We start from the raw sequence: 27,943 nt of genomic DNA, 5'->3' as shown, positions 1-27,943 counted from the left end.
TCTTAGCTAACCCTCTAAGCTTTATTTTTCTATATAAAAACAAAAATAACTTATTTAAAATCATTTTAATTTTAATAATCAGTGATCAATTACTGACATGGTATTAAATCAAAGAGGCACATTTTGCTAAACTATATAAAATTTCATCAAGAAAAATTCAAACAGATTGAGAACTGATTACCAAGTTCCATTATGGTAGAAACTTATATATACATTTTTTTTTCAGGAAATAAAATATAAGCATGTTATTTTATAGAAATGGATTACATTTTTTCCAGGTGAATCATTTAAATTTTAATAGACTATTATTTAAATCTATTACTTGATGAGTATTAATGAATAAAGGAAAAGGGCATTTCTCTTTACAAAGGAGCTTTCAGAACTAAAGCAAAACTTAATCATTGTAATTTTTGTGATGCTTATATCATGGAGTTTCTGAATATTCATATTTTAATATTTGCTCAAGATCCACCTTTAATGTTATGCTCATATACAGCAATTAATTAGCCGAAATTACTTTTCTTACCTGAAATGAAGTAATTGGATATATATTAACATGAGCCTCATTCCATCTTTGTCCTTTATTCCCACTTGAAGACCACAGTGGATTCTCTATTGTTGTTTGCCCTTTCAAACGTAGATAAACATTTAAGACACCTAAAAATGACAATGACATTTTATTTTGCATATTCATTTTCACCTCAAATTTGTTTTTCCTTTACCAAACACTTGTAAACTTTTTAAACTGAAATTTTACAGAACATTCTAGTGTCTTGTCCTCTCGTCTCCTCTCATTTCATGTCTTGCTCTTACGACATTTGACATTTGACATTTGATCCAAAAATAACCATGTCCTAAAAAACCCTAGAACATGTGAATGTTGCCTGATACTGGAAAAGGGATTTAAGGATTTTGCAATGGGGACATTATTCTAGATTACCAGGGTGAGTCCTAAATGCAATTATATGTATCCTTATAAAACAGAGGCAGAGGGATAGTTGATACAGGAAAGAAGGCAATGAGAGAGAAAGAGATGTTACATGGCTGGTTTTGAAGATGGAGAAAGGGGTTGGTTAGTCACATGGACTACTGGCAGCTTCTTGAAGCTAGTAAAGGCAAAGAAAAGGGCTTCTCACCTAGGGCTTCAGAAGAAGCCTGTCCTGCTGACATCTTGATTTTAGACACAGAACACTTTAGATTTCTGTTCTCCAGAATGATAAGAGGATAAATTTGTATTGTTTTAGGTCACAAAGTTGGTGATCATTTCTTATTTGTTACGGTAGCAATAGGAAATTAATATAGCATGTAATCATGTATTGACTAACTTTGTCAGAATTTGACTCTAATTCTATTCTTTTATTATCATTTAGCATCTCATTTTTTGTTTGATTTTTACCTGTCTCATTTTCCTTCCAAAAGAGGTATTGGAAAATAAAATGAAGATAGCTTTTATATCATAATTCGATACCTCCCTTTCAACAGTTTAGTGTGCTGTGCACAGTAGTGATACTAATGATGATAATGATATTAATATAATAAAATGTATTTTCAACACTTACTCCACAGGAAGAGTTAATCCTCTCAACAATCCTATGAAGTACCTATTATTCCCACATTATAGATGAGAAAACCTAGAGGTGTTAAATAATTTGCTCTATGTCATACAGTAAGAAAATAGCACACGCAGGATTTGAAATCAGAGAGTTTCAGAGTCTTACATCTTAATCACTAGGCAATCAGTATTTTAATATTTTTTTAAATCAGTTTTATTGAGGTATAATTTACATGCAATAAAATTCATTTCTGTGTGTATGGGCCAATAATTTTAGACTAATATGTACTACAATGTAAATACTTGATCAAGATAGAACTAATGTGTCTTGATTGTATCAATGTTCAAGATACAGAACATTTCCATTTCCTCAAACAATTCTCTCACTTTCCTCTGTAGTTTATCTTCCCAGCCACTCTCACTTTGGTAGCTAGCTAGTGATCAGACTTCTATCACTAATCAATGATTTCTTTTATAGAGTGTCATATAAATAGAATTAGGCAGTGTATAATTTTTGTGTGTTTGGTGAGTTTCCCTCAGCATAATGTTGATGATATTTATGCTATGGCTTGTATTAGTCATTTTAAATTCAGCGCTTAGTTTACTTATGTTTAATGTCATTATCGATGTGCTTATACTTAAATATACCATCTTGTTGGTTTGCATTTCTTTCTTCGGCTTTTCCTTCTCCCTGTCTTCTTCTATTCCTGTTTTTCAGGAAAGGATTTTTTTCAGGATTTATAAACAAATAAAAAAATTTTAAGATTTCAATTTATTTATTGACTTCTTAACTATATCTCCTTTTACTATGCATTAGGGATGGTTCTACCATTAACAAGATATAACTTTTCAGTGTCTAATTAGAGTCAATATTTTACTTCTTCATGCTTACAAATTGTAATTCAAACTCCCTTCACATGTTCCACTATTACCTTATCCTGTCATTTGTCACTCTATAGCTCCACAAATGTAACAACCTTATACAACATTGTAATTCATTTATCTGTCCCATTTATTTAGTAAAATATATCTTTTACTTTTGTTTACATTGTAAACCTTACCTTACAGTAATATTTTTAAAGATCCAGATATTAATTTATTTTCTCGAAATTACAAGAAGAAAGGAAATATGGCATTTCAACTTCCACTTATTCCCATTTCTGGTGGTTTACATTTCTACTTGTAGATCTGAGTTACAATCTGGCACCAGTGGCCCAAAGGGCATCCTTTCACATTTTTGGCAGTGGTGAGCTTCTCATTCTCGGGACAAAATTTCTCTGATTCATATAAGTAAAAATATTATCATTTCTCTCATGTTTCTCTTAAGGTTTAGAATTCAGGCAGGGTTTTGTTTTTGAGAACATTAAAGGTGTTTCATTATCTTCTGCATGCTCCTTCTGATGTGGAGTAAACCATCATTCATGTTTGTCCCTTTTCATAGTATGCTCTTCTTTCTCTCTCAGGCCACTTTGGAGAATTTCCCTTTGTCTTTGGTTGGCAGTAGTTGATTGTGATGAACGTAAATATGATTTTCTTTATAGTCATCTTCCTCAGGGTTATGCTAATTTCTTCAAAGTCTTTTCCATTAAATGTTTTAAAGTTTTATTTTATATTCTTTTTTTAAAGAGATGGGGTCTTGCTTTGTCACCCAGACTGGTGTGCAATGGAACCATAGCAATTCACTTCAGCCTCAACATCCTAGGCTCAAGGAATCTTCCCACCTCAACTTCCAAAGTAGCTAGTACTACAGGGGCACACACCATGCCTAGCTAATTTAATTTTTTTTGTATGGATGGGGTCTTTCCATCTTACCCAGGTAGATCTCCAACTAACTTGAAGCAATCCTCCCGCCTTGGCATCCCAAAGTGTTTGAGATTACAGATGTGAGTTACCATGCCTGGTCCTATTATTTCTAACAATATTTTCTGCCATGGGTCTCTTTCCTCTCTTTTGCACAATCAAATTATATATAAGTACATAAATACATATATATATATATATATATATGAAAAAATATGAAAGCATGTGTGTGTGTGTATATATATATATAATGCTACTTAATATTCTTTTATAGGTCACTATGACTCTTTATTTTTCTGCAATATTTTCTCGTATTTTCTCAGATTGAACAATTTTGTCTGTCTTCAAATTCATTGACTTTTTTTTTCTCTCACCTCCAGTCTTCTATTAAGTCCATCCAGTGAATTTTTTTTAATTTGTTGTAGTTTGTAGTATAATTCTTATTTAGACATTTTGTATAGTTTCTTTTTCTCTGCTGAACTTCTGTATTCACTCATTGTATTTCCTTTGATTCTTTTAGCACATTCTCTTATTTCACTGAACACATTTATAATACTTTTTTAAAGCTAAGTATTATAAATCTATCTGCTAAGTCAAGTCTAACTTCCTTAAGTTATGTTAACATTTTATGGCTATGAATCATATTTTCTATCTCTTTGTACATCTAGTGACTTTCAATGAGTAATGGGCATTGTAGACAGAACATTATAGAGACTCTTCAGTGGTCATCTTTCTCACAGCGCTGTTGGCTCTTGTTATAGCACATTGTTAAATTATAAATTGGCCATGCTGAACTTGTATAGGGTTGGTTTTACACTACTAATGCAGATCTATGAAAAGCCAAAATTGTTTCCTAAAATTCTCTGACTTCATGGGACTCAATCTCTAAATCTGTCTTACCTATGGATCTTATTGGTGCTTGCATTTAGGCTTTTTTACAGAATGTCTAGAGATGACCTTTCTCCCAGGTATGATTCTAGCTCCCGAGGGAAAGCCTCTCTAGTTTTCATTGTGTTGTTAGGAGTTTTATGAGATCCCTACATTCTCATCAAGTTTCGTAGTTGAAACTTCAGTATTCCATGCTGCTCTCCTCCCAAGTCTCCTTGCCCTCACCATCTTCATTGTGCCGTCAATCCCACAAATGTTGCTATATTATAAGTCTTGTTTTTTTTAGTCTTCTTCATGTGCAGTCTACCCTTCAGCAAAGACTCATGAGGAAACCCCATACAGATTTCTGGATTCAACCCTGTGTATCACTTTTCTTTCTGTTATCTTGAGCTACAGATTCCAATGACTTCAATTGTACAGTATGCTAATCTTTGTTCCCTGACTGAGTGGGATCTTCACATTCTGCTTGAATTTTGGGGATCTGTGGCAAGGTCAGGAAATTGTCCTCAGGCAGGTAACTTGACTGTCATGGAGATCACTGCATTAGTTTCTCTTTTCTCATGCATTGCAGTCTTACCCTGTTTTTGGTCTATTCTCTACAAATGGTTTCTAATATATTTTGCCCATTTATTATACTTGTTTAGGGAAATAGGACTTATGTGGTATCATTTACTACTCCTTGGCTTTAAGACTATCTCATTTTGATAACAGAGAATCGTATAAATTATTAGTAATATGTTAATATGTAACACTTTACAATATGCATATAAATTTTCCATATAATGTATATAAACTTATTTATACGAATATTGGACGTAAACACTATTGAACAGAAAAGACAGTATAACATTATCATTGAAACACTCAGAGAGTAGCCTTCTTAACATTTTGGTGTATGTTGCCTTAGCTTCTAAAAAAAAAATTATCTACATATGTGTAGTTACATGATGTAGTTTATCCTTCAAATTTTTAGAGAAATTTTCTTTAATTCTTTACACATAAGATCACATGTATGCATATAAGTATATAAATATGTATATCTAGTATAAGTTTTTAGTGAGAATTAAAGTATGTAAACCATATATTATTTTTCATATAATCAGCACTACATTTATCATTATATATAAAGATAATCAACTAAGATTTTTCTATTTCTCTATTCATGTTTTAGACTATATCAAAGCTATTCCATAATACTGAATAAATATTACATTACAGGAATAAAATGTACTTTATAATAGACCATTGACTTTTTATTATAAGGTAGAATCAATTTGCTGGTTTTTTATTCTGGAATAAAGCATGCATATTTTTTCATATGGTTCTCAGTTTACTTTTTTGGTTTTATCCTTCAATGTTACATTTTCACTTTCTGCTTCAAAATTACCTTCTATCATTTTTCCTCTTCAGGGTAGGAAAGAATCTCAAACATGTCTTCCACAGAACTGACTTTAATTTTCACAGCTATTGTTTTTTTTCTGTTGTTTTGCTTCTAGTGTCATCTTTATCTGCTATTATACTATTTAAGGTATATCACACTTTTGTGACCTCACAGAATTCACCTTTATCCAGTTCCATCTTTTTCTTGGTCCACTGTTCTCTTATATTCTTTCATAAAGTTCATATTCTTATGTGTTTTATTAAAGATGTAAAGCATATGCTGTACACATTTTACTTTCACTTGAAGTAAGTCAGTAAGTCTTTTTCAGCAGTTTATGCTGCTTCTGCTATATGCCATATAAGCCTCATTTTATTCTATGGAATCTATATTAGAACCTCATGTTTTTCTCTCTTCATTTTCTTCCTCTTTATTCATTCTTGAATAATAAATAATCCTTTGGCATTTTTCACCAAACCATTTTTGAGGCTTCTCTTATGCCCTTTCATATAGAGTTTTATTTCTCTTGGGTTGTATGACCTTTTATTTTGATTTAATTGACAGAAAATACATCCAATCAAGAAATAGACTTTTAAATAAAACATTAATAGAATATTTATAAGACCTATTGTAGTTCGCTAACAAAATAGTGCATACTATATGTCTTTCAGAATTCATGTATTTTAATAAATACATAATTTAACAAAAACATATTATTATGTATGACCTGTCTCTCTTATATCAGTAATGATAGGATATTGTGTCAGTACTGAATATTGTTTCTCACTAAGGGGATTCAGTTTGCCTGTGATTATGTTTACATTTCTTAACATTTTCTTTTTACATATGTAATATAAATTCAAACTTATTTCTATTTGTTTGTTGAATTCATAATATGTAAAAACTATTTTGCCTAGGTTTAAAAATGTCAGGTCTGAATTATCCCAGAGTTCTTCATAGGTTTGGGAATAGGCTAAATAAGGTGCATTGAATTGTGGCTAGATTTTATTTAAAAAGGCAAATTTTACTGGTATAAGAAAAAGACAAAAGAACTACAACTCGTTGAAATGAATCTTTCAAATAGAATTTCAATGTCCTACATGTAGAGTAATAATTATGTTATCCCAGTCAGTGAATGCAAACTACTTATTTAGTTGTATATTTTAGAGGTGATGATAAAAGCAGTGTTAATCAACAAATAATTGTGAGACTTATCTCCCAGTAAGTTTCCAGTTCTTAAGTTTATACATGATAAATCAGTGCCAAAAGATATTTAAACTTACATCAAATCATCTTGGTCAACAAAATTAGAACTTGAGAAATAGAATAAAGCTATTCAATAGAAGTTAGATTCGGCAAGCTGATTCAGTACATTATAGTAGTACAGTAAAAAAACTGAAGTGAGTATGATGGATTGTGTTAATACTCCTTAAAAGTAAATTTAATCCCCAGAGACACTGTGTTCATGCTTTAGTAGACATCAGATACCAAAATGCATGAATTTAATCATCCCCAAGGATTTTCAATTTTACAGGATTTTTCAAATTCTCTTTTTCTAAAATACAAGTTTGAAGAAGCTAAGTTAAACTCAAACTTTCTCTTTTCCTTAGTTTCTTAATTCCCATCTTTCAGTCACCACTCTTAAAAAATCAGATGCTAGAACGTAGAGGACTTGGTCATCTCTTATGTTTAAAGATTGCAGGCAAAAGTCTAAATGTCGTAACACAAGTCCTGTCTTATCTCGAGTAATGACCAAAGCATTGAGGTTATTCATGGCATCATGCAGAAGCATGATTATTATTTTAATATTATTTAATATGTATTATAATGTAAACTATAAGTTGCATAAATATTTATCACTATTACCTAGTTCTTAAGTTCTGAACATAATTTTACTCTTAATAATTTTACTATGAATATGTATTATATATATTTTAGATAAATAAGTATATGTCCTAAAATGTACATACATATTCCCAATAGATTCTTGAAATTGCCAAGTTCACATGAATTAATTTGTAAGTTGGTTTATTCTGAGTTCTGGAGATCACTTGCATACGAATCACATTGTTATTATAATCAGTAACACAGACTTACTAATTTGAGTTTCATATTTCATGAAAGATGAGGGTGTGCCAACATCATCCAGCTCTAGGCAAGATCTATGTATATTGATAGGTAATTACTAGTATCATTTGTTTTATACATACATAAATGAGAAATTATAAAATCATTATTTTCTGTTTGAATAGAAACAGCTGTACAAAGTCCATTGATAGTATTTTTTCAATATATAATTGCAGTGCTATCCTAAATGAAAAATGTCAGTTTATTTTCTATAGCTATTAACATTCCTTCTGGTACACAGGTGAATTTGTACATTAGAGTCCAAAATGTTTCCAAATTTTAGCTTTCCTTTCTATTTCTGTGGTAAGTCAGTCTCTTATGCAGACCTTTTTCTTCTTTGGTTCTGTCATTCTCTCTACTCTCCCATAAGCACAGTATCCTCCATTGTTATACCTTGGCTCTGTCTGTTTCTCATATTCTTTGACCTTTGTTCTCCACCTCCTATATAATTACCTCTTTTGGAGGGTGCTTTATATTCTTCTCTTTCATAGATACTTTTATTTTAATCCTGTTGTATTCCTCAGTGTTCGCTTCCTTGTTCACCCATGCCATGGGCAAGTCCCACATTTTGATATATATTACTTTCCGATCTTTATTTTATTCAGAAATTTGTTACCTCAAAAAGATGATGAACTGTTTGATGAATAAGAAATTTTTATCATATTTGTCTTTCATCCTCTATAGAACCCTAAACACTGTTAGGCACACAGCATGTGCAGTTCACCCTACTGAACAGAAATTAGCGAATTCAAAACCTAAGGGTGAAAAATACCCATTACAATAAATCCTTAATGTCAATACAATTAGTTTGAAAAGTTTGGTACACTGGATGAGAAACAGAAGAAGTTAATTCAATTATCATCAATTCAATTGATGAAATATTTTCTATTAATTATACTGAAAATGAAACTCATGGTTTAAAGTAGCAATTTTCTCAGCTAGTTCATTAATTTTTGTTTAAACACAATAGATTTTAATATAGATTGTCTAAGGAACCATCATCAATGAAGAATTAAATAGAAAAAAATGAGTTTAGAAGTAGTTAGTGGTTCATACCTGGATTCTAAAAAGATAAATGTATCAGAGATTACATATAGTTACTATATATACATACACACACACACACACACACACACACACACACACACATACACACATATATGTACAGTAACAAGTATCTGTGAAAAGAGTTTTACTATACTCTGTAATAAGTTAATGGCTAGATTCTATCTACCTCCTCCATTTTAAAATGCATCTCATTTAACAAAGCAGTTTACTGAATGAATGTCTTCCACCTGTAGCATTATTTTCCCACTGAAAGCATTGGCATTATAAGTATGAAATACAGACAGGACTTCACTGAGAGCATTGACTAATTCTTAACAGAAAGAGTGACTTAATATTAACTATTATTAAACAGCTCACAGTTTGGTAGCTACTCCCTAATGTCTAAATGGAGAACACTAAGTAGCTTTATCTATCCCCACAGTCACCTAAGAGTTGTCTTCTGCAAGGAACTTAATTCTGAGAATTTATCATAATGCAAGTATCTTACAATTTTATATTTATTCCACTGAGATTCTCCTAGAGTCAGTATAATCAAGGTTCTAAAATAATGGCTACTTATCGTAACATTCTTTCTCATATGGTGTTTAACTCCAAGGGAAAAAAAAATCCCAGTATATGAGCTGATTTCCTATTTGAGAATCTATTTGATATGTAAGCAAGAATCTTGACATTTTAAATTCTAATTAGAAGAAATATGGTCTTTGACCAAAGTAAGAATAAAAACCAAACTCATAAAATCATGCAAAATATTATCACCTTTGCTTTCTTAATATTTTGTATAAAAATATTTTAAGTTCTGAGTTTAAAACCCTTGAATGTTAGCATATCTGTTAGAAAGCATTAATCTATTCTTGCCAAACTTTTGCTTAATCTTAGAGAAACTTAATGAGTAGTGAATTTCAGGTTCTTTACATTCTATCTCTACATTGTTAGATGATCATAAGGTGACATACCTGGTCCTTAATATTTCGGCTCAAAACAAAAATTTTATTTTATCCTGTGTTACGGTTTATCAATATATTGAAATTTTATTTGAATAAGTTTTATATCTTATATGAATATCTTACTAAGTAAAGATATTGCTGATTATATTATTCAAGGGTACTTTTATAACATGCATTTCCCTTTGCATTAATTGTTAAAAATATGTGATGCTTTTGCTTTTCTTTTTGCTTTAGTTGCCAGGGCATGTAGATGAAAAATCAAGTTAAGTCAATAATAAATTTATTCTTTTTTTTTTTTTTTGACAATCTGTAATAGCTTCATGAAACTACCTTCTGTTTCCAAACTAAACCCCATACTTTCAATTCCCTGGTATTGTTATTCTAATATATCCAGAAGCAAAAGTATCTAGTTTGGATCATTCTTTAAATCTATTATGTAAATTTTGTTTCAGAGAATTCAGTACAAATAAATCATGGTTACTGTTCTCAAGGAGTTTACAGTTTTACAGGGGTCAGTGTGACAAACGTTATGATAGGTACGCATATCAGGAGTTTTGGGAACAAACAGAGCAGAGAAAATAGAAAAGAACTTTAGCAGATGTCTTTGAATTGCCTCTTTAAGGAAGATTATGCATAATTTAAATGATTAAATAGGAGAAAAAGTACTTATTCAATTAGGTAATTAAACAAATATTTGTTTATTAATTTTTGGGGGGAGTACTTGACTATTTACATGCAGAAGAGACATTATTTCTACTCTCATCAAGCCTACAGTTCATCAGGACAAGGGAGAGAGCCTGTGAAGAGGCTCCAGGCAAAAGAGAGCTTGACCTGAAAAACTTCAATTTTGATTGGAACAGACTATGAAACTACCCCAAGGAGAAGCCAGAGGGGCATATACCCTTGAGGTCCTTACTGCTTTTAGAGAAAGATCTTTACCCTGGAAGCTATGGATTAAAAAGATGGCAAGGAAATTAGTTAGCAAGCTAATGCAGTACTATACAGAGATGGGGACTCAAACTGACCATTATATTCCACAATACATTTCAAAACCCTAAAGACTGATGTCCTCATCTCCAACCTCTTCAACTGTCTCTATATTGTCAATTACTTTGTGCTCCCATTTACCACTCTCCTAAAGCTATCTCTTCTTTTAACATGTACCTCTGTTTTGCAGAGAAAATAGAGACTATTAGGGAGGAAACTTTCATGTTAGCTTGCTGTTTTTGCAGGTAGAAGTCTATCCGAAGTCATGTTACTATTAATACTTAATTTTTCCCCCTTTAGTGTAAATGGCGTCAGTTTCTCTCAAGTCTCATTTCCCAACCAAAGCTCTAAATTTCTTCATAAAAAATCATCCCTATGATTTATCTCTAAGCTAACCCTTTTTATTACCTTTTTTTCCTCTTAAAATAAGCCCTTCTACAATCCCACCTCTCTACTTTATCAGTTATTTTACACTCTCCTGTTTCTTCATTAATGAACTCCTTTTCCTTTCCTCCTGTTTACTCCATAGTGGAATTAGGTTTCTAGAAACACAACTTTACTGAACCATTCTTACCAAGTACAATGAATGTATTCATAAGTGCCTTAATTTCCTGGTATGATATGATGCTTACATCGCACATTCTTTTTTAAAGAAATGAATGATGTAATTAACTTGTTTTTAATAAGCTTTTGTCATTTCTAGTGATCTCATTGAGATTCCCCTTTTTTTTTGTTTTGCAAGAACATTAGAAATTCAGTGGATTCATTGATAATTGAAATGCCCATCAGTAATCACAGGAATGCTGAAAAAAATCTTTTTATCAGTGGTTGGATTTTGTATCACTTACATATAAATCAGCAGGTGCTTTAAGGATAATATTATAGTTTTCATTTTAACATTTTTTTTACTCATTCAGTTTTGATGAAACATTTAACTAATGAGAAAGTGTACCAGTGTGGCAGGGCCAACTCAGCCTCCTAGCATGAATACTCTTGTGCAATTCTCTCCCCTTGGGTATGGGCTTGAATTACCAACATTAAATGGAACAAGATAGACATTACAGGATATCACTTCAGGGTTTGGTTATGAAAAATCCCGGGCATGCATTCTCTCTCTCTCCTTAATGGATTACTTCCTTTGAGAAAAGCCTGCTGCCATGTCATGGGACAGCCCTGTAGAGATGTCCAAGTGGTGAGGAACTGAGGGAGGCCTCCAATCAACAGCCAGCAAGAAATCAATAGCTAGTGCAATCTCTTGAGGGAGCAAAGCCTGCCAAAAATCAAGCAAGTGGGCTTGGAAGTATATCCTCCCCAAACTGAGTCTTCAAATTGGGTCCTTTTCCGGAAGCTTGACTACAGCCTTAGGAGAGACCCAGAGCCAAAGGCACTCAGCTGAGCTATACCTGTATTGACCCACAGAAACTGTGTAATAATAAATATTTAAGTCCCAAAAGTTTGGGGAGATTTGTTACACTCTAATAGAAAAGTAATACAACATATCTGACTTTAGTTCAAAGAGGAGTCTTTCTCTGTAGCAATGTATTGCTCATTTCTGTATTAGATAATTATGACCCTTCTCAATGGTATACCATCCTTTAGTCACAGTTAAAAGTGCAAGATCTATTTACAATTACTCAAGAAGTTATAAATTTCATTAGGCTATTAGAAATTCAGGACAAGTCCTCTTTGAATCCAGATTTTCAAAAGAATGACTAAAACTGAAAATACAGTTTGTAAAAGCAGTGACTATAAATGCCTCCTGAGTTTACAGATGAATGAAAGTCTGAGAATTATACATGCAAAGAGGGAAGGTTTTAACTACTGGCAGATCTGTCTAATGAACTATCTTATCTGGTCCTAACTGATAATACCTGGAACAGGTATTTTCCCCTAGATTTTAGTAAGCCGCATGCTTGCATCTTGCTGAGAGGAACCCAAGTAATAAACCTCATATCCAGCCTGTAACCTTCAGTCTGATTAAGCAAAGAAATGATACGGGGGTCAAAATGTAAATGTTTGCCAAGAAATAGAGAACTTCCTCCCAATTTCCCCTGACTCCAAAATACTCAGAATAAAACTAGCAGAAAGTCAACTGGACATCCATTGACAATAAAGAAGCATAACAGCTGTTCAGCTAAAAGTGTATTACAGTATATTACAGTGACATATTAAAAGTGTTTTTAAAGCATTTTAAAAATAAAGTCCTAAAAAACTAGTCTCTTAAATAAGGTGAACATATTTTATGCCTTAAAATAATTCAAAATATTGGTCTTAGAAATATTTATTTAAAAATCAATTAGAATATATGTTCCAATGTAAATTGGAAGAAGAGAAAAAAAGTCCATGAAATATATTCAAAATAAAGAGCAAATAGAATGCACATTATTGACCAAAAGGAAGAATTAGAGTTGAGCTAATCCTACGTTAGTAATAATATAGTAATCTCAAAATAAATAAAATGGTTTAGCAATTGTTAGATGTGTTTCCTTTCACAGATTTTGTTTCTGAATGATTTTACCTATGTTTTATGTTTATTTTCTTAAGTCAAATATCTCATTATGCTTCTTGTTTGCACAAAATCTGTAATAACTCACACCACTAATAAATGTCACATAGTTAGCTAGGCTTGCAAAACCTTCCAAGAGGTGTACTTGCAGAGTAATAAAACAGGCAGAATCTGTGTCTAGCTTCCCACGTTTGTATGATGGCTTCACTACTTAGCCATGTGATGGGCATGGGAACTTAAGTTCTTTATATTTCAATGTTGTTATCTATAAAACAGGATAATGATTTTAATAAGCACAAATGTGTATTGTGAAGATTAAGAGAAATAATCCACAAAATATCTTGGTCTATGATGAGTACTTCATAAATGTCAACTATTACTTTACTGTTGGTATTATTATTGCTATTTGAGGTTCAAAGTAACTTAAAATTATGAACGTCTGCCTTCTGGTTGAAGATAGTATGTATGTTGCCTAATTTAACCCAAGTACAGCTTTCTGAAATAAGAGTTACTATTCTCCTTTTACAGATAAGGAAACTAAGTTTCAGACATTTTAAGTGACTTCTCGAAAGTATTATAGTGATTAAGTGCTACAGTCAAGTTCCAGCCCAGGTCTCCTGACTTCACGTTTATAGTAGTTTAACTTTGCAGGAGCTTTCTGGCTGGGCATGATGGCTTATGCCTGTAATCCCAGCACTTTAAGAGGTGGAGGTGGGAAGATTGCTTGAGACCAGCCTGGGCACCATAGCAAGAGCTTGTCTCTATAAAAAATAAAAATAAAAACAAATTATAAACAAAAAACCCAAACGCCATCCTTTTAGGTTTGTCAGATAATGCTCTAATGTGAAGAATACTAGTTAATAGTGTTGGGCATGAGTTTGAATCCCAGCACAACCAGTTACTTGGCAGTTCATACCAACTTCTTGAGGTTCAGTTTTCTCCATGTATAAGCTGGACAGTGATGTTCACTTTTACAAACTTAATTGAGATTCAATTGAGATTCCTGTAAAGTGATTGACATTCATTTTTACAAACTTAATTACTTAGCTTAAATAATATGGTGGTGGCCGGGCGCGGTGGCTCAAGCCTGTAATCCCAGCACTTTGGGAGGCCGAGGCGGGTGGATCACGAGGTCGAGAGATCGAGACCATCCCGGTCAACATAGTGAAACCCCGTCTCTACTAAAAATACAAAAAATTAGCTGGGCATGGTGGCGCGTGCCTGTAATCCCAGCTACTCAGGAGGCTGGGGCAGGAGAATTGCCTGAGCCCAGGAGGCGGAGGTTGCTGTGAGCCGAGATCGCGCCATTGCACTCCAGCCTGGGTAACAAGAGCAAAACTTCGTCTCAAAAAAAAAAAATAAATAATAATAATAATAATAATATGGTGGCTGGCATATACTATGTGCCCAATTGTATTAGTTTATATCATATATATTTATACTATTACTTTATTAATTTACATAAAGACACTAATGTAATCCTAACTTCTCACATTTTACTTCCTTATTACCAGTGCCTTAACTCCCCCTCCCCCATGCTAATCTCTGCTTACTGAAAACATACCCCTTTTGCATACCCAGAGAAATGTTCTCTTTTGTAGTGATGCATTTACTCATTTCTTACCTAGATACAGAACCACAATCCCTGGTTCAAGCTCTATGGGATTAGATAGGCTTCATTATTCAGACTTTTGTATTATGTTAGAAAGGTGAGAGAATATATCACTTGTATTATATTATGTGAGACCTCCTGGAATGGTCTGGAGTAGAATCCTATTATTAAGCACAGTAATATTTTTGCTGCAAATGGTATAAATGCTCACACTCATTTGGATAGAGACTATAAATAAGTTCATATCAGTTCAGGTTATATATCAGGTTAACATTAAATGCTAAATTATTTTTAAAAATTGATAAGCAGTTCAGGATTTTAGAATTGCACTTAAAATGGTAGACCTATGTGATCTCTTCCCTCACAGAGTTCACTGGGTCTGCCCTCAGTGTAATGCAGTTCTTTGTCAAGCACAGTTGCGGATCCACTCATCTGATCCTCTGTTGCTGTACAAGGTCTCCAAGGGAAGGAAATGTATCTTTATCTTGGTATGCTCTGCAGGATCTGGAATGTTCTTAAATCTTACCAGGTGTATCTTACCAGGTGTGTTTGGCATACTTTAAAAACATGAAAAAAAAAAAAACAGTATTTCAAATATGTGGTTGGTGCTAAAAATAACTACAACATGGCAACATGGCAGAGTTACTTTTCATCATGATTAATATGCATAGAATCATTTTTGAAGCAAATTCTTTGGAAAGAAGCAGCCTAAATTATGCTGTGTCAATTCCATGAGATCTTGTAAAGAATTTAACTCATTGAGGGTCTGCTTAATTTAGAATTTCAAAAGAAAGTAGGTGATGCTCTAAAATGTCAAATTCTAATCTAAATTAGATGGTGGGGAAAATTATTAGTATCTTATTTTGCAATTTGCAGATAAGTCATTGAAAAAGTAAATTGTAGCATTCTTTGACAAAAATTGTTTTAATGCTGTGTGTTTATGAACCTTTTTCTTCTTAGTTATCATTAACTTTGTAAGAATCAGTAATTATTGCTATCTCACCTATATGTTGTCCATACATGTGATAAAAGAAGCTGAAACAATATGCAGTGTTTGTGGGTCCATAAGGGTTTTTGGGAGCTATGCTGAAAACAGGGCTGAGAAGTCGAGCCTTTTCGCCTTCCAATCTGGGTCGTGATGTCTCAATGTACATATAAAAACCTTAAAACAAACAAAATAAAGTGTTTAAACACATTAGTCTTAGGCATAATGAAATTTCAAATCACTGAGAAGTCTTATAGTTTTCATACAAAATAAAGATGGATAGGAAGATTTGCATCTCATTTATAAAATCTGTATGTGTATATATAACTAATAGTGGTGTTAACATAAAGAATAAATGATCTACCAAATTAAAGATAAAATGTATAAAAACTTGAGACCAAATTCGAAATTTAGACTTGAATTATCAAAAAATTCCTATTCTCTCTACTATACACATCAGTGAGTTCTGAAAAAGAAATGTCTAGTAAGTTTTATAAATATCTACATTGATACTGTATAGGAATTTTAATCTTTTATTCCATAATCTTCAAATATGTGGCTAAATATTAGTATTTCACATTTGTAACAGTTTTTAAAATTCTCTGATTGCCATGAACACAACAGTTCATACCCTCATACCTTCTTTGGAGCCACTACGGTCAGCATTAGGTCCTGTATTAGGAGTATATTTTGTATTTCTTGTTGCAGTACTTTGTTTGGTCCAGTCAAAATTATCTGTATCATCTTGAGTGAACAAACAAATATTGCCATCTTCAAATCCACAATGAAATTCTCCTGTTGATAAATTTTCATTAAATTAATACTGAGTAAATTAATACAAACACTGCAATATTTTCATAAGAAAAATGTAAACTATTATGCAGTAATAATGCAGGATTGTGATAATGGCATGACAGCCATAATAGTGCAACTATTATACTATATGCACTATCTATATACAACTGTATAGATTACAACTAAATATAAAAACTCCAATTTTAATGAAACACTAAAATAATTTTACATATAAATGAATAACTTCTTGAATAATTAAGACCCAAATAATTTTTTCTCTAAAACATCTAGATAACAAATTAAAGAATACAATTTATGTTTGAATTATAGCTGAATAATTGCCCCAACTTTCATTTTGTCAGTATAAAAACAATCAAAACAAAACTGTCAATTGGAAAATAACCTTTATTAATTTACCTGATGGGAGTTTTAAATAGGTATACTTTAAATTTATAATTTTTCATGCATGTCTACAGTTGCTTTCTCATACTCACTTGCATAAATGGAAGTGTGCTTAGGGCAAGCTAATAGCAAACTATTTTGAAAAGTACTCATCTTTCATACTTTATCTGAATGTGGGTTTCCCGGATTCTTGAAATTCATTTGAAACGAAGTAGTTATAAGATATTTTAAGATTTTAAGAAGGACTGTGATTTCTTGGATGCCTAATGTATGTTGAGTTCAGACCCATCACAAGTTCAGACAAAGACTTTTTCAACTATTTCTGAAATGTGAGTGGTGGTAATATTTCCAGGTATCAAAGGTTATCTTACTGAGATGTACCCTGCTTGAAAAATAGGTGTAAATAAAAAAGTTGATAAGGTCTGCTAGATACATTATTAAAGAGTGTGCTTCCTTAAGAAAAAAATAAACATAATGTATATTATTTCACTTAGCCTCATAACAACTATATGAAATCACAATAATCCTTAGGCAAGAGGCTTACAGAAGAGAAAACTTTGGCAAAGGTCAGCTATTAAATGATAAAGTCAAATGGAAACCAAATTCTCTGGAATTCATGGAGATATAAACATCTAAAGAACAAAGACTTCCATTTTAGTCTCTTTCCAACCTACCCACATGGGGTTAAATTTATTCAATATCTTTGGAAATGGAGCCCCGTTTGAGATTATATACCTGAATTAATTAAAAATTATTGGTACTTACAAATAAAAATAAAACAGAAGGCTTTCCCTTTAAATTTAGGGCTTGAGTTTATGTTTTCTTTTTTGTTTTTTACACTAAACACTTGCTATCTCTCTGTCTTTATATTCTATATTCTGGGCAGGTAAAGTTACAGGAAATATATGTATTTAAGGGAGTCTAATCAATAAATTAATTTCTGAATAAACAATATTCTACATAAAATATTTATTAGACACAGTTATGTCACAGACCTTGTATTAAACAAGATATGACTTTTGATGCTATCAGCTGGAAAAATAAGGTTGGTGACAGCAGCGTATGCATTTATATACATGCATGTATTTCTTTAAACGTATTTTAGATATGATAGGAGATTTCAAAATGCTTTGGGGTTTTGAATCCCATAAAAGCAAAGTTTGATTTTGAATGTTCTCAGTTATTTAATTACATATTACATATGCACAAAAAGATGTCACAGAACAAATGTGAAGACTAAGGATTTCAGTTTATACATCTACTGCCAAATCTTACTTTTTATGTTATTTAAGACTATGTATAATGAATTTTTATAACACTGTTAAACCACATTTTTTTGTAATTTAAACTTGTTTAAAAATACCTTGTCTTCAAAAATCAACAAAATAATTTTTGAAACAAAAATACTTGTCTTTCATAGTAAAATTAAGCAATAATGCAGCTTCTGAAAACTACAAAAAAATGACAGTTGTGCGTAAACATTTTCATAGTTTAGGTTATTTTATATGGCGTAAGTTGTTTACAATATTATAACTAGTGTAATAATTCAAATCAAACAAAGATACTTAAGCAAGATCAATAGTTCTTCATTCCTTCTAAGGACATATATCTTTAAAATAAATAAACCTATTATTGAAGAAAATTTATAAAAAGTTGGCAGGTAAAATGAAAATAAAACCCACTGGTTAAAACCCAATAATTAAAAATTTTTTTATTGTTATACTTAAGCCCTGGGGTACATGTGCAGAATGTGTGGGTTTGTTACACAGGTATACGCATGCCATGGTGGTTTGATGCATCCATCACTCTGTCATCTACATTAGGTATTTCTCCCAGTGCTATCCCTCCCCTATCCCCTGAACCCCTGCTGTCCCTCTCCTAGCCTCCACCCCTACCCCGAGACACATCCCAGTGTGTGATGTTCCCTTTCCTGTGTTCATGTGTTCTCATTGTTCAACAACCATTTATGAATGAGAACATGTGGTGTTTGGTTTTCTGTTCTTCATGACTAAAACACCAAAAGCAATGGCAACAAAAGCCAAGATAGACAAATGAGATCTAATTAAACTAAAGAGCTTCTGCACAGCAAAAGAAACTATCTTTAGTGTGAACCAGCAATCATTTAAAAAGTTTATTAGAATATAGGATATCTGATAGATAAAGAAAATGCAGTGAGCTGTACAAACTTTTCAAAAGTTAATGCAATATTAAATAGTAAAAGAGCTTATAATATAGGAAAGTAATAAAGTCCAGGATTTTTACAAAGATAATAGAACTGAGAATTGAATGAATCTTGAATTTTCTACTTCTTATCTAATTACAACATGATTTTGGCAGAGTTTCAAGAGCTACACAGAAATAACTAAAGATATTTTAAATATTCTCCATTATGTGGTCTTGAAAATTTTACTTTTTTGGTCTGCAGAAATTTCCCTGAATCCTTCCCAATACGATGAAAAAATAAAAATCTCAGGAATAAGAAATCTGATACCCAGTGGTCCTTTTGCACCCACAGATGCTCTTTAGTCCTTCTTTAAGCTTGTAAAAATCTAATCTTAAATTAAAAATAAATAGATCTGATTTAAAATATTTCTTCATGATAAATCCTCTGTTGATTTAAAATTACTTTTCAGGGACAGGGAAGTTTTCATATATGGGAATATTTTTTAAGGTAGATACATATCATCTTATAATGTTTAATATAAAACAAAAATAACTTTTCAGAAGTCCCCAAACTTAACAGTTTTACAGAATTCATAACCTAAATTAGACCAAATACATTGGAGTGTGAAGTAGTGTTCTATGAAAGAAAGTCTCAATTAAACCCATCAAATACCAACTTTCTAAGTAATCATACTTATATAAGTGGAATATAGAAATTCAAACAAGGAAAATCAAGAAATGCATAACAATAAAAATAATATGCAGTCCCACACACAAAAAAATCCCACAGCTGCATAAATAGCAAATATTGAGCAGGGTGGCAAATGGCTCCATATTTTGATATTTAGGAAAATCTATAAACCTCAATTATCAGTATTGAAAGATGTGTTTTTATATCCCTATCCTTTGAATTTTAAAATCTACATTTAATGCCAATTTTACTGATTCTGAATAATTGTGTTTTAAACCAATCTTTTATACAAAGATTGCTAAACAATCTTTGTATAAATGTTCTATTCTTCATATTTATTAAATATAGTGCCATTTTGTAAGTGAAAATATACTTACTCAAATGAGGATTTACAGGAGCTACAAGAAAAGCAAAAGGAACAAACAAAAAAACAATGTTAGCATGGCTTGAATGTCTTCTATTTATAAAAGTCTAATCAGTGTCTCATAGTTCTTTACCAAAAGTTAATGATCTTTCCCACTGTGGCCATTCAGATTTATTTCTCCAATCCATTTTGTTTTAGAGGATTGAATACAATCTGCTTCGGAGCTCAGCAATAGCATGGGAAATTCTCCTTTTTCAAAGTACAGAGTTTCTGACCTCTTAAGTATTTTAACCAGTACTAAACAAATATACTCAGATATCAAAACAGACTGACAGTAGCCAATCTTAATCTAGATGATTTAATAGTGAAAACAATTATCTGGCAGAATTTTGGCTTTTGTTTTTTGTTGATTTCTACCGCTGAGAGTAAAGTAGAGAACTCATGGCATATATGAAAATAAAACAGTCCTGATACCATGTTGTGGTATATGTACTAAAACTAATAGCAATATCAATGCCTTTTTTGTTTAATTACATTAAAATACACTCATACATACACATGTGCATGCATACAGAGTTAAAATGATAAGCAACACATTTTGTGTTTTGGGGTACCAAAAGAATTTTTTACCAAAAAAGTAATTATATCTGCAACACAAGTACCAATGAATTTCCACCCAAAGAGTAATGAATACTTGAAATATTACAAACACTTCAACAAAAATATGCCTCATCTAAGAGACAAATTTGTATCTGTAGGTATCAATTAACCACTTATTACTCTGTGAGAAAATTCTATTCTGGATGATGGAGAGCAATGATGCAATTCCCCAAGATTACAATGGGCAGAGTAGTTTTCCAGGATTACAATGGGAAGTTAATCCATAGTGCAGGACTTGTCTAATTTGTCATTTTCTTAGTGTTTGTCATTAACTGCCTTTATTATACTTCTGCAATACTAATAAAGTTATGGACAAAAATGTTCATAATTGTAACATTAGTATACAAATGACGAATTTTAACAGAATTAGTTTTCAATTATTTTCACGGTTCCTGCATACGGAAGATAATTCCCATTACTGTAGGTGTTTTTCTGATTCTACATTCCACATTGCAAATTATGAAAAGAGTAACATAGAAAAGGAACTGAAAGTGAACTTAAAATAACAATTTTATTTTATGGCAAGATATCAAAGTATTTTAACTTTAAAATTAGTAAAAATTAAAATTATTCCATAGGTAATATAAAATTAAAACAATTATGTGCTATCTTTCAAAGATGTAAGCATTCTTGAATTATAATTTAGTTCTAAGATAGGTTGTATGTACATGTAAAGCTCTTACTAGACTGAATTTTAATGGAGTCTTCTCCAACATTTTAGTCATCAAATTCACTGTACATAATTCAGTTAACTTTGTGGAAATTTGCAAGTCTAACTTCTAAATACTGCAGCAAGTTCATTTTCTTCTTTCATTTGAACTTGCATGAATAATTTTTTGTACATGCATATTATAGACTATGTGTCCCCACAAGATTCATATGTCAATGCTTAGTCCCCAGTGTAATTGTATTTGGAGATAAAGCGTTTAGGGAGGTAATTAAGATTAAATTAACCTTGGCCCTAATCCAATAGGATTAATGTCCTTATAAGAGGAAGAGGAGATACCAGAGAGCTCTCTCTGCCATGTGAAGAAGACAGGGTGAAATGGTGACCATTTATAAGTTAGGAAGATAGCTCTCACCAGAAGCTAACTATGTCAGTGCTTTGATCTTGGACTTCTCAGCCTCTACAAGTGTGAGAAATAAATTTGCGTTGTTTTAGCTTCCCACTATGGTATTTTGTTATGGCAGCCCAAACAGACTAACACAATGCCTCTGAACCGTTAAAGTATACATTGCTCAAACCTGTATTACATAAAAATAATTTTAATAAAATTGTTGGAGGTCTTAATATGTATACCTAAGTATGTAAAAACAATTTTGAAAACTTAGTTAAAAGTAATACCTATTTTCCACATCTATTTTTCATTTTATTTTGTTGACTCAGAGTTTTCAGTAACAACTACTGAGCTTATTAACTTTCTAAAATCTCTTTTAATAAAGTCATAATAATCAACTAACGTTAGCAAGAAAGTAAAGATCTCTAACGGAGAGGGGAACCCTAAAACTAGTCAGTTCTGTCATTTCACAATTATTTAACTATGCAGGACACTGAAACTTTCTGAGTCCCAACATCTTCATCTTTTAAAGATACTGATATTAATGCACTCTACATTATACGTCTTACTTTTTTTGGTATAAATTGTAAGTATCAACAATTTTAATGAGTTTTTAATAGTTTTACTTCATTTTTCATGTTTTACAATATTCACTACTTCCCCTTTAGCAGGAAACATATATTTAAGGGTAAACACAACGGAGAACTTCAGGTGCAAACAAAGCATTCTATTATCTTTTAAACTCAAGCTCTGATAATCAATGATAAAAAGAATCACATTCCACTGGAATCTGTGGCTCATGCCGGTAATCCCAGCGCTTTGGGAGGCCGAAGCAGGTGGATCACCTGAGGTCAGGAGTTTGAGACTAGCCTGGTCCTGAAGAAACCCCCTCTCTATTAAAAGTACAAAGATTAGCTGTGTGTGGTGGTGGATGCCTGTAATCCCAGCTACTGGGGAGGCTGAGGCAGGAGATTCACTTGAATTAGAGAAGCAGAGGTTGCAGTGAGCCGAGATCACACCACTACACTCCAGCCTGCAAGACAGTGAGACTCCATCTCAAAAAATATTTATAATAATATTTCACTGAAGCAATATAACAAATAGGAACTGTTTTAACAATGGTTCATTCAAACCTGAAAAATACTTTGAAAAATCTAGAGCTAACACTGAATACTAAAATTATAAAATATACAAAAAAATTTAATTTTTAAAATATAGATCTCTTTAGTATACAGTAAAAACATATCTAATTGCCATTGTTTCTCTTTGAGATATTAATTCTAAATAAAAGTTTTAGATCCACTTTCAACTTTTTGAAAGTTATGCACTAATTTCTATTATTGTCCAAATAGGACATATAAGTAGTGAAGAAATATTTTATGCATATAGTGATTAAAACTAAAACTATCACTACACACACACAAACATTTAGCATTTTTTAACATTAGCAATATGAAAAATGAAAGGCCACCAACAACCAAAACCAAAATCCAGCAACTAAGATGTCTTTTGATACGTACATAAATATACAAACTGTGGTACATTTATGCAATGGAGATTATTCAATGATTTAAAAAAATGAGCTATGAAGGCCCAAAAAGGCACACAGAAGTCTTCTGTATTTTAAGTGAAATAAGTCAGTTAAAAAAGCTAAAAGTGCTACATGCTGTATGATTCTAAATTTATAACATTCCCGAAAAGAAGAAACTAGAGAGAGAGTAAACATGTCATTGGCTGCCTAGACTGGAGAAGCGAGAGATAAATGGGTAGAGTGTGGGGATTTTTTGGGCAGTGAAACTATTCCGGGTGATGTTGTAATGGTAGAGAAATGATATACACTTGTCTAAATCCATATAAATGTACAACACAAATAACTGTAATGTAAACTATTGATTTTAATAATAATGTCTCAGTATTAATCAATTTTTATAAATGCACCACAGTAATGTAAGATGCTAATAATGGGGATATTGTTTCAGGGAAAGGGGGCTCTCCATACTTCCTGCCAATTTTCTGTAAACCTTAAACTACTCTAAACCTGGCCTATTAATTTTATTTAAAAAAAACAGAAAAATTGATAATTTTTTAAACTTTTTAATAACATAAGTTCTGAAGTCATCAAGAATTTGAAAAGATAAAATGCAGACAAATACAGTATTATAACTTGTAGGATCAAAAATAAAGAAACATTGCTTATATCACATAGGTTCAGAGTTAACTAAATTAGTCTCTATGTGGCATTTGATTACAAATGTAGATATTTATGGTGATTACGGTTTTGGCTTTTGTTTGTTTAGTTAACAGGCTAATGATCCAGAAAGTCAATATGCTAAATTTTACTTGGTGTCTAAATTTGTTAGATAGCAGCAACCAAAATTTTCCATATAGTTTAACATATAAATAATTTTAAATAAAAGCCTACTTACCACTATATTTGATCACACGAATTGTTGAATCTCCTTCACCAAATTTGGTGAGAGGAGTCAGTCGGACTTCATAAGCTTCTGGTTTAATTAGCTCTGTCAAGTTATATGTAATTAATTCTCCCTTTTGAATATTCCCATTTATTTTAATCTCCTGCTCCCACCAACGCTGCTGCCCAGCCTGAAATCAAAACAATTATATAATATTGCTCACAGACTGTTCTTCAGAGGTACCAAGAAAATTGAAAACAAATTCTGAAATTTTATTAAATGAAAAACTATATTAATATATATTATTAAAGTTCAGGTGTCTATACTGAGAAACAACTTTCGAAGACGTTTACATGCAGGTGTTTGCAGGTAATTGCCAAATGATCAGAGGTTCATTAAATAGATTTAACAGATTTAACATATCTAATATTTAGTAAGAGTCAGAAATTTCAAAAGTGTCTCTGATTTGCTAGTTGGGAGAAATTAAGTTTAGCTACTTCTTATACTTAGAATTCTTTATCACATTAGTAAACATATGCATTCCATATATAACAGTTCCTATATCTTCTGGGCATTAGAAACATAAAGTCTAAATCCTTAACTTTTTCAAGTCTATTAAAAAGTCAGGCACAATAAACAAATTTATACTATAAAATTTCAGTTATATGTCCAATTAAGAAAAATAGTAAATCACAAGGGGTTTAAGAATCATAGTGGGAAGATTGGAGAGGGGACTCTTTTATCTGGTTAATCAGAGGACATCTCCATAAGAAGAATTTTGGGAACTTAAGATGAAGGCTAGGAATTTTGCACTGGATTTGGCAAGAGGGAGCAATGGTCACCTTGAAATAAATGGTGTCAGAGTACTGAAGATGAAAATGTGATTGTAATATGTTAGAAGAAGATTGAGTTTCACAGTGCTTTTCGCACACTAAAAACTCACAATGCTCAGATAATTTTATAATAGTTATCAAAATGTTCAGGAAACAATTCTAATCTTTTATAAAATCTTGCAGGGATTTTTAAAAAGAAAAACACTCTCCAGCTATATTATTTAATTTATACCAAAAAATAGGATGGTATGAGAAAGAAAAATTATACAAAGTAAATTCATTAGGTTTTAACAGTCATTTTATATCCAGTATTGTTTCTTTTGCAAGGATGCAAGGATTGCTTAACATTAGAAAGTATATTAACATAGTTAACTGGTAAAAGAAGAAAAACATTTCTACTAGGTGGAGAAAAATTTGGGAAACATCCACTCATATTTACAATAAAACTATTAACAAGCTAGAAATAGAAGGGAACTTGATAAAGAAGATCCAACAAAAAGGTAGATGATGTTTTATTTTTAATGCTTACATATTGGAATTTGTTTAGAGTTAACGATTGAGAAAATGTTCAACACAATCTATTTTAAATTGTACTTCGGTAACAATAAAGTATGTAATACTTGGAAAAACCAAACCAAATTAGATCTATAGAGCTGTCTACATAGGAATCTCTCTCTCTGTTTCTCTCTCGCTCTCCTTTTCTCTTGCTCTATCCTTCCATATACATGTAACACTTGAATGCCTTTTACAAGCACTCTGAAGCTTGCTTTATTAAATTTATGCATATAATTTATTAGATGAGATGCTAGGTAGCCCACAGCTTTGTTATTATAAATTGTGATTTTAAAACTTAATATTTTAATGACTTATACAATAGTGATCTTTTAAATTGTCCTTACATTCATATATATATATATATATATATTTATATATAACAAATTCAGCGTGCTCTCTCTCTCTCTATACACACACACACACACACACACACACACACACACACACACACATAGTGCTGCTTTGCCTTATAATATGTGTCTGATATTTTGCATACCTGAAATCTATGGTGTCCTTTTCATGGGGCCTTTCTCCTTTTATTTGCTTGGTTATTTTTCACTGGGTGCTGATAATGTGGCTTAAAATTCTATTATTGGGGGTTCTCTGAGGCCTATGACAAAGACATATTCTATGGATATACTGTTGTTTCTGACATGCTCCTAAGGGCATCAACCATATGGTCTACTTTCACTTTGATTGTGAAACTCTTTGTTGTTACCAATTAGAGTGGAGAAGCTCCCTTGGTTGGAGAAGGCCTTGAGTTTGCATTGTTCTCTGCTTCAGTGCTGCCATACCCATCAACATGGATAAAGTTCCCAAAATTAATACTGAACTAAAATGAATTTTGAAGTAGATATGTTATAAAATTTCATTTTAAACTATGTATTTTAAAGAGGATCTATAGATATCTGTATTAAAGTATAAGGAAATGAAGAAAAATAATAAACAGTTCAAGATACGATTTACATAGGTTAGGAGAGTGTCAAGGGAAAACGGTGCAATTGTGAGTGGTAAAGAAAGGACTTCAACTCTACTGGGTGATTTTTGTTTGGTTTGGTTTTAGATTAATGGGAGATATAAAAATTATGATTACATTATTTTGTGTAGGCCTGAAATGTTTCTCTGTTTTTAATAAAGACTTAGAGATAAGAGAGAGAAGTAATTTTGAATATTCTTAAAACTCTTTCTCCCTTGACTTCTCTCATATTGCTTCCCATGTCTGCCTCTGTGGCTGCTCCTTATTTTCTTTTCCTTTGTTCTCAATGTTGATGTTCTCTAGAATTTTAAATTTGGTGTTTTTGGTACTTTGTACTAGTGGTTCTCATATTTCTGCAAGCATGAGAATCACTGGATGTCACTGTTAACCAAAATTCTAGGTTTCAGCCATCAGTAAATATGGTTCAATGAGATCGATAAATATAATCTTTAAAAACCATCTCCTCTCCCACATAGTAATTTGGATACAAATAATCCAGAGGCTACATTTGGTGAGGCACGGATTAGTCCTGCTAAACCACCTCATTACTAGTAGTTGCTTCCTCTAATATCTCTGTATTGATAACTCCCTAACTTGTATTTTAAGCTCAGAAAATTAAAAAATACATCTATTAGTCTACCATGTGCTACTATTTTAACTGTTATGCTTATCCTTATATTTAATATACCACAAACCCTAGTAAGTAGTAACTATACTTAGTCCTATTTCATGAATGAAAAACTGAGGCAGAGAGAGGATAAGGTAACTCTCTTAAGTGGCAGCTTCAGAATGTGATTAGACCCAAAATGACTCTTTTTGGCATTACTTTCTCCATTGTTTTCCCCAAATTTATTGCTCTTTTAATTGTTTATAGCAGAGCCCTTATATATTTAGTTATAATACACAATGTCTGGTCATTAATTTGATAGAAATGTGATGAGATTAAGTGCCAGCGTACAATCTATATTTAACTGGCCTCCAAGTAGTACAGCAGAAAATCCAAGTCATTTCAGTGAAAACTGCATTCAGTCACTGAATTTACATACAGTGGTAATGATAAAAAACCGAATTTCACAGAAAGTACTTATTTTTCATAAATAAGCATGCATAGTTAATACTAGGTATTATGAAGCTTCTTTCAGTTATGTAGGCTAAAATCCTATAACGTAAATGACAATACTTTTA

General features: G+C 31.8%; 1 protein-coding gene across 6 annotated transcripts in view; it reads right to left on the bottom strand.

The window, feature by feature from the left end:
- MDGA2 (MAM domain containing glycosylphosphatidylinositol anchor 2) overlaps positions 1 to 27,943 on the bottom strand; it is an 845,750-nt gene that overhangs the window by 20,101 nt on the left and 797,706 nt on the right. For all 6 annotated transcript variants that reach the window (XR_012516333.1, XR_012516332.1, XM_003930557.4 and 3 more), the window contains 5 exons: positions 24,407 to 24,584; positions 20,276 to 20,296; positions 16,487 to 16,642; positions 15,866 to 16,024; positions 527 to 657 (listed from right to left, as the gene is read on the bottom strand). Coding sequence is in view for 4 of the 6 variants with exons in the window: in XM_003930557.4 (XP_003930606.2) it covers positions 527 to 657; positions 15,866 to 16,024; positions 16,487 to 16,642; positions 20,276 to 20,296; positions 24,407 to 24,584 (645 nt within the window). In the remaining 2 variants the exon portion in view is untranslated. The remainder of the gene's footprint in view (positions 1 to 526; positions 658 to 15,865; positions 16,025 to 16,486; positions 16,643 to 20,275; positions 20,297 to 24,406; positions 24,585 to 27,943) is intronic.

Source organism: Saimiri boliviensis, chromosome 2 (assembly GCF_048565385.1).
Source record: "Saimiri boliviensis isolate mSaiBol1 chromosome 2, mSaiBol1.pri, whole genome shotgun sequence".
Lineage (NCBI taxonomy): Eukaryota > Metazoa > Chordata > Mammalia > Primates > Cebidae > Saimiri > Saimiri boliviensis.
Note: the sequence above shows the minus strand (reverse complement) of the source record. Positions and strands in the feature narration are given on the sequence as shown.